At 35.4% G+C, this 11,062-nt stretch overlaps 1 protein-coding gene across 2 annotated transcripts; it reads right to left on the bottom strand.

Annotated features, from left to right (window-relative positions):
- Nucleotides 1–379: 379 nt before the first annotated feature.
- Nucleotides 380–10,660, bottom strand: LOC113727318 (uncharacterized). 2 transcript variants are annotated; one of them, XM_027251414.2, is made up of 8 exons: nucleotides 10,396–10,660; nucleotides 7,596–7,880; nucleotides 5,738–5,794; nucleotides 5,442–5,651; nucleotides 2,472–2,587; nucleotides 2,224–2,321; nucleotides 984–1,108; nucleotides 380–871 (listed from the first exon to the last, which is right to left on the bottom strand). In XM_027251414.2, the coding sequence occupies exons 1-8, from the start codon at nucleotides 10,621–10,623 to the stop codon at nucleotides 710–712; spliced, it is 1,281 nt and encodes a 426-aa protein (XP_027107215.1). In that variant the 5' UTR covers nucleotides 10,624–10,660; the 3' UTR covers nucleotides 380–709. The 2 variants fall into 2 exon arrangements, with proteins under 2 accessions (XP_027107215.1, XP_071932058.1); XM_072075957.1 differs by lacking the exon at nucleotides 7,596–7,880.
- Nucleotides 10,661–11,062: the final 402 nt, after the last annotated feature.

Genomic DNA, 11,062 nt, shown 5'->3' with positions numbered 1-11,062 from the left:
TATTTTTTTCTTCATTTTTCATTGTTTGTATTCCTATGATTGTTAACCCCAAGCAAAAATCCTGACTCCGTTTATGGCGACAATGGACTTTGGTGAGAATAGTTTGATAATGCACGCAAGTGACAGTGGGTTGATGTTTTAATAGCAATAGTCTCTCTTTCAATAATTTATTAACGCGACCCATCAAAATGGTACATAGGTTCAATTGCCCAGGCTACCTGTGGACCAAAATTATCCATAATCTTATTCCCAGTTACAGCATGTAATCTTCAGATTTTCCATTTTAGTTTTCAAAAGTTGAGTTTAATACAGCTGCACCATTTCAGAATTGCATAATAAAAAAGCACAATTGTAACTAGTGCAATCAAAACTCAGAACATTTCAGAGAAATGAAGGTAAATTGATCTCTTAATATTTTTGTTCAGTTGATCCAATGTACAATTTCCAAACAATTCGGCTGTACACTATACATGATGATCTTTTTACAAAAAGCATACTCAGTATACAAACTACATGGTCTATTACAAGTCTCTAGAACTATATACACTGTCCATCCAACTAAGAAGCGAGAATCGCAAACCTAAATATTCTTTTTTTCCTCAAGCACAACCAAAAAAAAAGTTAGCCTTGCAGTCTTTACCAGTTGTATCACCATAAACATGACATTCCTTGTACAGCATATGCTCAAGGAAATGATTTCAGCAAAAAATTACCAAGGTTCAGAGTTGTTGGAGAGGAAACTTGTGCGTTCTGAGGGTCTTGACCAATCCTCCTCCATCTTAATGAGCTTAAGGCGAATTATTAGTTTCTCTAGAGCTTCTTCCTCCAGATCACGGGAGGGATGGTATGATTTCTCCTGTTTGGAAGATTTCTGAAATAGGTAATAGATTAGTTGACAGATTCTCCTTTCGTTTTGGCCATAGGGGGGTGGGGTTTAGAAAGTTGCCATTAATCATGCAGCTGACTAATAACGAGAACTGTACCTGTATATCCTGAAACAACTTGAGATACTGGAGTGCCATCTCATAAAACCCACAGTGGTAAAGGAGAACTCCATAGTCTCTGAGCTCTATTGGGTCAGTTTCAAGAAGGATAAGACGTTCACATGCTGAATACAAAGGAATAGTACTTAGAAGTAAGCCAAAAGGTTTAAATTGGCAATTCTGATTCCAGAGAAACTTCAAATTTGAAGCTTAAGAAATGCTTCTAAGCAGTCAAGGACTTGATCATACAAAGAAAGGAGAGATTTACATAAGAAAAGGCCACCATCCTCATATATGAAATAAATTCTTATAGAACTTTCCCATTTTCCACGTTAGGCATAACGATAATATTCATATGCATGTGGGAAGGTAGAGGAAAAGAAATCAGGAATTACAAAGTTTTACTTATTTATCTTTTTTTTTTTTAAGTTTTATCTGTCATCAAAACTGGTAATCCAGAATCTTATTTGTCTCATCATCAAATGTGCTAATCTGGTTGTCCATTATTCTAGCTTGTTCTTGAAATTGAAGAGCGTTTCTATTCACATTTGTGAAGTCCTGTTGACCACTTTATTCTAATTTGTTTACCTTCATCTTTCCACTGCAAGATATTCCCTCACTTCGTAGTTGATTTTCTACTCTATCCACAAGAATGCATGTGTTTCAAAAGGTGCAGGAACTAGTTAAGTTTATTTAACTTCGTCAGGGCAAGTAAAAGCTTAGGCCTTTTTTTCTAACAAAGAAAAAAATATTTTAAAAATATAAAACGCCCCCAGAATGCTGATAAAAATAATATGGAAACTTCTCTCCATATTGATAACCTATACATTCTGTACCTCGAACAATTGATTAAAGGATAAGATAAATAAATGAGAAAATGTAAAGATCATAGATTCCTTTTGATGGAAATATACAGTAGTAATCTTCTATCAAAACAAGGTAGTGAAAACAGTAGGAAACAGGTTCTGGGATCTGAACCCCTTATGGGAGCATCACTATGAGCAGTGTTCAATTAAAAAACATACCTGCTCAATTATCATAGAGCTCTAAACCTTCTAACTGAGAACTCTCAGATTCCCACTCAAGTTCTTTAGAGGTCCCTAAAGAATTTGTTTTAACAACCATTGTGCTTTGAACTCCATTAACTTTGTAGTATTTGATATGTCACCTATCCTCTTGACCTAAGAACCAAGACCAGTTTAGAAAGCACTTTAAGATGAAAGCCAAAGAAGCCTCATACCAGCAAGTGCACGTCGCATATCCCCAAACTGAACACTAGTCCAAACACCTCGCAGTAGCCTATGCTGAGCAGCCTTTGCTGATGCAATCTTTAATGCACTGAATCAAACAAAACTAAAGCTTGAGGATGAGAAGGAAAATGGAATTTTGCAGGATTTCAGTCAAAGTATGCAAAATACCAAACCCTTCAACACAAGGAACTCTAAATTACATTGGATGGCAATGAAGTAGCAGAGGAAAAAATCGAACCTTTCTTCAACACTGTTGGATGTATCGCAATTAGCAGCTTGAGCTGCCCTGAAGAAAAGGCTCTTAGCAGGATCATGTTGAAAAGGCCAAAATGCATTTTTTAAGTCTTTCAAAATCTGCAAGCGAAACAGAACTAAACAACTGACCGCTCAATGTCCATATACATAATACAAGATTATATACAGTTTAAAATTGTAGCAGGGAACAGATTTTTTCCTCTCCTTTCAGATGAGTTACATTTGGACACATATAGATGAAATATTGCTTTATCAGAAGCAAAAGGCCACAAGTTTGTATACATGAGAATGTGAAATTAATGTGCGAATGCCCTTGAGGCCCCCCACATGAGAAGCGACAATAGAGATGCAAAATAGTATTTCTTTGTCAGAAAGACCACATTTGCTTTTCCATGAAAATCTGAAGTTTATGTCAGAACTGGTAGGCAACTACGAGCAAGCCAAACCGCCTCCCCGGGGAGAAATGACAATAAAGGTTCAGATGCATATAAAACAGAAATTTTGTTGCATCATAAATGTGTTCAATTTGCAGATATCTCAACCAGAATCAGACTTCCTTAATTATGTCTTTATTCATAATTGTTTCCTGGCAGACTTTGATGATGCAGCTGATCAATGAATTTGAAACTTGTTATAAAACTTTACCCAAAAGCAAAAACAGTGGATTAAGGGTGAAATCCACACAAATTACTTTCTTCCAGAGGTAGACCAATAAAAAATTAACCTGTTCTTTAGACTTTATGAAGTCTTAGAGATGGCACTCTAGCCAGTGATAGATGCTAATGATTGCAAAAGCATATTATAGAGAATAAAAATGCTTGTGGTCCTTGGCATTTACTAAGAGTGGACAGGACATTTGTCAGTAGTTCCTAGATATTTTGCTTCCTTTAGAATCAGCGGAGGGTTGGATGAAGATCCTAGAGCAGGGGCAAATCTTGAATAATTCTTTTCAGCATACAATGGTGACAAGGGACAGAAAAGCCAGAAGTAATTTTAAGACAAATGCATAATCACTCAGACTTTGATGCTTCCAGATGACTGCATGATGCAGGAGCATATTAGATATTAGATTTTGTTAGTTATGCTTTGTGCCAACTGTTGAAGTAGTTTTAGAAAGTGTTTAGTGTAGCTGATGCACAACTACTAGGCATGTGCCTCATTTGCCATAATTATCCATGACTGTTTAGGTCTCTCGCACAAACACTTGACGAAAAGTGGAGGAAAGTGGGGGAGCTAAATTGGCCAATAAAACTAAACTCCTGTCACTTTAGGGCAATAATATGTTTGGGGACGTAATAAGCATCCAGTCAGGGTACCGCAACCAGCAGTTTATACCACTAAATTACCTAAAATTTTATCAGCTATCTTATCTTTTTTTTTCTTTTTAATATGACAGTAGGGCCAGTTGGTAGGGAGATCAAGGCTTATCGGTCTCAGTTCAAATCAAATGACCCTGCTTGGGTCACTCTTTAACTTTTCATACTTCCTATTCACAGTGACTTGTACCTGTACTTACTAGGCTGTGGGAGATTCTATTTCTTCTATCATCATGGTTTTGTTGTCGTTCTGTGGCCTCTGCTTGCTGTAGATCTTTTACTAACATGCTGATTATAGGCCTTACTCATTTACAGCATCAAAGCAGAGGCTTTTTATTGATTGTAGTAGAAGTAGGAATCAATTCCAGGTTGGGTGACACTGTTTATTGATTGTCCCATGAGCTCTTGGGCTAGGATACGTATTTCTTTTAGCTTGAGACAATTGGTCATCTTAGAAGGGTTAGCTACGTCCCCTTGGGAACAATGAAGCAACTAACACCCTATCTCATACTCTGTATAATGAGATAGACATATTGCGAGATAATCTGCAACCTTAACGGCCCCCATACAGCCAGAAGCTAATTTCTTTCAAACATTTTGTTTTGTTTACTTCATCAATCCTAGTACTTCGTGCTGCTAGCTAAGATTCCCTTTTTATTTTCTGCACCGCTGTAGGAAGTCATGGTCTGGAACAAAATTTATATATTAAAGATACTTATTATTCCTTCTAAATATCACGTTTAAAGGTTCACTGTTTTTTATCCTTTCAGGCCATCACACAAGCATTTTATCCATTCAAGTGCATTTTGCAATTATTCAGTTCTAACAGCATTTATACTTTTATGCATCCTTTGATTTCCCTTCTACACATGAATTAAGAGCTTCAAACTCTTTGCTCCTTCATGTGCTTATGGGAGAAACTAGAGTTTCAGAAAAAATTTAACCGCATCACCACAGTTTCAGAATAACAAAATTTTACATAATGCATAAGATGTATTTAAGGATGAGATAAAAATACAGCATGTTACTTAAGCAAATTAAAACAGGAGATGCAGGGGACTAGATTTGTCAGGGGAAGATGAATAAATTAAAATTACATCATTGGAAATTTCATTCTTTTAAAACTTTGACTCCTGTATGGCAGAACTTTGAAGAATAACAATGGTAGAGAAAGGCATAACTTCATATCACATGAATTCAAAAGGATTCATGAACTCGGGATATAAAAATTCAAGAATTGAATTGTACAGCTGAGACTCTTCTAGTTGAGTCAACTTCTGCACAACATTTTTTAAACAATTAGATAGAAAGAGGTTACGAACTAATAAACTAAATTTAAGCCAAACATCTTTTGTGCGCATTTTGAGGCCCTGGAAAGTTTCGTTAGATGAAATTAAAAAGCGAACACATTTAAATGCCAGTATCTCAAATCATGTCACCATCCAGCCTAAAGAAAAGCATTGAAGCATCCAGTTTGATACAAACAGAGTTTTACGAAGTGTGAGAGACATATTATAACAAGTGAAGCAACCAAGCAGCATACTTAGCAAAACAGTATGAAGATGGCACTAGCCCAACTCATTTGAAGGAAGCCCCTGTTCAAGACAAATTTAAGTGGGCAGCAGAAGATGAGTTACCTCCACCAATAAAGATTGGGATGTCATAATATGTAATTGATCACCCTCCCTGCTTTTCTGTTTGTGATAGCCTCTTGGAGAACTATGAGAATCGTGAGGGAAGAAAACCTCTACATCAAAATTCACCATACCCCACAAGCGAAGCATTTTTAGGACCTCTGAATATATAAGTGACAGCATAGAAGCCGAACCTGAACGATGAGTCAAAACCTGACCCAAACAATAATGATTAAGCAAAGCAACATATGACATTCTTTAGCTTCGATCTAATTACTAAAGAAGGGAAAGACACATACTGAGTGCAGATAAAGAGAACGCTGCTCCACTTGACTATGTTTAGATCTCTGAAAACCCTGAAAAAGAGATGAAGACTCTAAAATTAGCTGCAACTCTAGCTGGCTAAAAGGAAGCACCAAGAAGATAGCTATGTAATCAACAAACGCAATCTCAAATATTATACTTGCTTTGTAGAAAAGCAGCATGGAACTCAGTCATTCAATATCATTGTCTCCTAAATGCTCCAATTTCGACAGTAATGGAAATAATTTCAAAACCCAGCCAAAAGAGAAGAAAACGGACTGATTATATTCATCCTACAAACTTGAGAAATATAATGGGAATGTGCTCAACAGGTGAAAACTTGGATAGGACTGACTTTTTTTTTTGTGATGATCAGGAAAGAGAGTGGAAAATCAAACAGCACAAGTTGAGCACAGGAGGTTTCTCCCTAGCATAACAACCACAATAAAGGGACATAATAATAGTTCCATAAGGTTCAGTAAAATGAAAACCAATAAGTGCATTTTTTTTTCACAAGTTAAATGCAAATTATCATAAAATGATTATAAGACTGACAAAACATATAGTTGCGACACATAAAGAAAATGGAACATCATCTGGAGGACTAATTTTGAGTTACGTAGCTTCTAAACCAGATTAGACCAAGGTGGTGTTTTCACCTTCAGCTCACAAAAAGTTTGACTGTAAACATACCAAACCAGCTGTACAAATTTAATATCTTGGTAGTCACTCTGCTACTGCAAATAAATCATGTACGATGTATATTGACAAACCGGTCAACAATTCTACAGGCACATAAAACACATGCACACACACTCCTATGCATCTAAACAAACACAAATGTCAGACACGTACATAACCACATATACATTTATTCACATTTACACAAACACGTCAGTATGCATATCAGAATGTAGAGGATATATTTCGACAAACTACAAAATCCAACTCAAATGTAATGCAGAGGTAAAGATGTAACATGTAGGAATATTGAGTTTTTCTTTGGTATTATTTGGTTATTTCGATGAAATGGTTAGGCAAATGATTTTACAGATCATAGCTAAGGGCATTATTGCATCGGCATGCTCTACTACAATGCCCAATTTGGGCACTTTGCTTCTGTTTCATGAAGGCTTTTATGGAATTATAACTCCAATTTGAAGTTAATTCTTGTAAGGTTCACCCCGTAACCCCATATTGTAATTCTGATAAACTTCAGAATTAAAAATAGAACAGAATGTTGCAAATAGCCTAAATGCCAAGCAATTCAGAGATATGAATTATCCTAAAAGAAATTCTCCCCATATTTATAGTTCTCCCAAATTGGACAAATCTCCTGCAATAGATAGACTGTTCAGACCAATTACGAAAGGCATCATGTCATTCAAGTAGAATATCCAATTCCATTACAGAAGAATAGTTCTCTTTTAGTAGGATTCACCAAACAATGCAATAAGACGATTTTCAATGAATAGAGATATGAATAAGTTTGATATAGCAAGTTAAATAGGCAAACAAAAAGGCCCAAAAGAGTTATTTTGCATCTGGAATCCTATTTTGGGGTAAATACTAAAGGCAAGGTGGAAAAGGCAGATGGCATCAATGAAAGGCCTATTCTAGCAATTTCATTGACCTATATTCTGCATAAGACAAAATTCTGTGTTCTTGCCCCCAAGAATTTTCCATGACTATTTATACTCCCAATAGGAGATTGGAAGATGTAAATATGAGCACATTTCTCTAATGTGACTAGATTAAATCCATACTGCACTGCCTTGTCATTGCAGTTTTGAACCAGAATGACACACAATCAGCCTAGCTAAAGAAAACAGATAATATACCAAATAAACTTACTTTATCTACGTACAAGTATCTATCCAAACACTCAAGAAATTTCTCAGGCGGGTATCTGAAGGAAGAGCCATAGTGCGAGCAGTAGCCCATAGAAAGGTCATCCAATCTGTCAATAAAATCATCAACCGGAAGTGGAACAGAAGAATGTGATATGAGGGAGTCATCCTCCGCTGCCACATGAAGAGCTGTCTTCCCCAAATCAACCACTCTATTTATACTAATGCTAGTTTCTCTTTCCACGTCAGTTAATTTTTGAATCTGCTGGCAGAAACCATTCCTTGCTGCCTGTTGGCAGTTTATAATGCATCAGGTCAACAGAAGTCTAGAGTAACTATGAATTGAAAATAGAAAATACAAATATAAAAATCACATGGCATGTTAATGGGTCGGATCCAACACAAACACAACATATTTGGGTAGTGTTTGGGTTTAATTTCTCAAACCTAGATCCTACCCAAACCCAGATCTTATAAGAGAGTTATGGGTCAGGGTAGGACCTGGTTTGGATCTCGGTTTTGGGTATGAATTATAGAAAACCAGACCCTACCCAAATCCATGTATAAATAATATATATACGCACACATACATACATATACATATACATACACACACACACACATATACATATACATACACACACACACACACATAAGTAAATTTCTAACATAATCTAATATTTTATGGCCATTAGACCAAATACAATAAGACTTCATAACTATTAGGTTAAAGAATACGCTCTTTGAGTTCATAATATTGCATTCAACTTCTTGAATGTTAATTTTATTATTTGAAAACAAAAATTGAATGGTATTTATTACTTTTTAACTCTATATATTTTCAAAATATTTTTACTCTAGTTCTTCACTGTATTTTTAGAAAAATACCCATCAATACCCATTGGAAACCTAAACCCATGAGGGTCCATGTTTGGGTTTACTTTTTCATATCCATAAGGATCTGGGTTTGGATCTAGGTGCAGGTCTAGGTATAACTAAATTTAATGGATCTAGATCTGAATCAGAGGGATCCAATTCAAACCCTACCCATTAACATAGCTAATCAAATCCAACATGTACTACAATAAAATGGACATAAAGCAGACAAAAAAGAAATTGAGAAAAAATGCCCAAGGTAAAGGAGATGAAAACTGAAACAAGAAACATAAACAACTTCCTAACATCAAAAGTCAACTTTAGGGTTTATTATCTCTATAATTTTGATGCATACTGCTTAATTCTTTCTACATTATTCTCGCACGTCTAGGCAACACGAAATTGATAGCTTTGAAGTGGATTAGACTTTGATTGTCCCTTTCTTTTATTTCTTTTAGAAGAATGATGTCTAAATTGCTAATAACATAAGTTAACAAGTTTGACTTAGCATAATGCAGTTTGCTTTAAGTTGAGTGCACAATGAAGGGAGAAGAAACAATCACATAATCCTTCTTCCTATGTCTTAATTGAACTTAGACAAGGCATGTATTTCATACTTATTTTACATAACTACAAATTTGGCATGCTAATAATCTGTTTGTGACATCCTCTTCGCACTTTTGAACCCAAAGACGAGAAAATAAGTCTTCACAGCAACAATGAGATTCATAGGATGTAAGAGTTGCTCAGCATGTCATTCTTATTGCTCTTAACTTCAAAAACTTTTAAACAACTTTAGCATTCAACTCGTATTGTCATAAAATTATGATAATACAATTGTCAACCCACAATTAGAAATGTAAAAGCCATAATTATCTACTTGTACTACAGACTTGGACACAAACTTCCCAAGTTCTGCCAAAGATGAAGTGAAGGAAAATGACATATGACTACTAAGCAACATCCAAGACAATTTTCGTCATGTGATGTCTCATACTACACCCTTCATTCTCCTCTTGGTTCCACAGCGCAAGTTTACAATGACTAATGTTATAGAATGTGATTCTCTTATACAGGATTTAATTTTCTAGAACCCGTTTCACAAGGATTATCTTCTAGAAAACAGTATTAGCAAGCTTTGAATGTATTCAATAGATTAGGTATAACGCAAGGAAAGCCACATACTATTACAAAATATTTTACATATCTCATTGGGCAGTCAAACCCACCACATAGGAGTGTCAATCAACTCTCAAACTGTGAGCTCATAAGCCGTTGGTACCACTCTCTCATATACATCATTTTACGATCTCTTTGTGATGGCTGGGTCTTGACTTAGCTGCCGAACTGACCTAATGAAATTATAGACGTGGCCAAAGGGGTTCAATCTTATATTACTCAGGGAGCGCTGTCCAACAAAAAAATCATTAGTTTTGAATCCTTGTATTCTGTCCGAGTAAGCAACTCAAAATTCCTATAGTTGAATTTCATCTCTGAGAGAGTAAACTGGCGAAAGGGCTAAGGCAATGTTTGGTTCTCTACCAGAATTGCACTTGTTACCTATTGAAATGTAGCCTTATATGAATATGATACAATTCCAATTCCAATCTAATCAAATCCTGGCAGAGAAGCAAAGAAATCCATTGTAATTTTCAAAACCTCACGAGGTAATAATAAGATTTTGAATGTAATTTTAATACAAAAAAAAACAGATGATAATTTGTTCAATCTTCGAAATTCCAAAAGAGCTTTATCAATTGTAATAATTCCAAACCGGCTGGTCGATTAAAACAAACCAAGAACTACTACGGTATTTAAAAAATAAAAAAAAAAAAAAAAAAAGGCACCAAATTACAACATCAAAATTGATAAATAGATGAATAAAAAGTTCGGTTATGAAAAAGCCATTGAAAACAGGAAATACATACTCGGGCATGCGTGGTGTCCAGGCCAGAAGATTGAAGGGCGTCATGAAGAACAAATTTGAGATCATTCGCTGGTAACGAAAATTTACAATATGCCGGGCGTCTTCTAGCGCTGCTACTGCATTGAGATTTATTTGGCGATTTTGAAGACTCGGCAGAATATGGCGTTGATGACAAAAGATTGAAAGTCCCAGCGATCCACGAAGAACTACCCATTCCAGCACCACTCATCTCTCTCCCCCTTGTTTAGCCTGCTGGGAATGATAACCCCTTTTATTTCGGCATAACATCAGAAACCTTGAGGTTTCTTCTAATATTACTTGGCACCCGTGAGGTTTTGAAAATATCATTTACCTCCCCTAATAATTGTAAATAGACTATATTAACCCTAACTTGATACATAATTGACATATCAAATAAATGGAAGTCAAAGAATTTAAAAAAATAAATAAAAGTCCTTTTCTTCTCTTTATCCTTTCTCCAACATTCTCTCTTACTCATTTTTTGGATGACTATGCGATTTTTTATTTGTAAATTATAGTAAATTGAATTTTGTTTATCTTTTATTTTTTGTGATTGTGATATATGGGATATGATTTCGTTATCTATTTTGACTTGATTTTTATAATGATTAGTACAATTTAAAAGCTTAAGCATGGATTGAAAAGAA

This window comes from Coffea arabica, chromosome 2c (assembly GCF_036785885.1).
Source record: "Coffea arabica cultivar ET-39 chromosome 2c, Coffea Arabica ET-39 HiFi, whole genome shotgun sequence".
In the NCBI taxonomy this organism is placed as follows: Eukaryota; Viridiplantae; Streptophyta; class Magnoliopsida; order Gentianales; family Rubiaceae; genus Coffea; species Coffea arabica.
Note: the sequence above shows the minus strand (reverse complement) of the source record. Positions and strands in the feature narration are given on the sequence as shown.

Excerpts from the sequence above, each read along its gene's own strand:
- LOC113727318 (XM_027251414.2), bottom strand. The coding sequence starts at position 10,623 with ATGAGTGGTGCTGGAATGGGTAGTTCTTCGTGGATCGCTGGGACTTTC. Across the intron at positions 5,795-7,595 it reads GATACTTGTACGTAGATAAA|GGTTTTCAGAGATCTAAACA; the intron begins GTAAGTTTATTT and ends TCTCTTTTTCAG. Across the intron at positions 5,652-5,737 it reads GTTCTCTTTATCTGCACTCA|GTTTTGACTCATCGTTCAGG; the intron begins GTATGTGTCTTT and ends TGTTTGGGTCAG.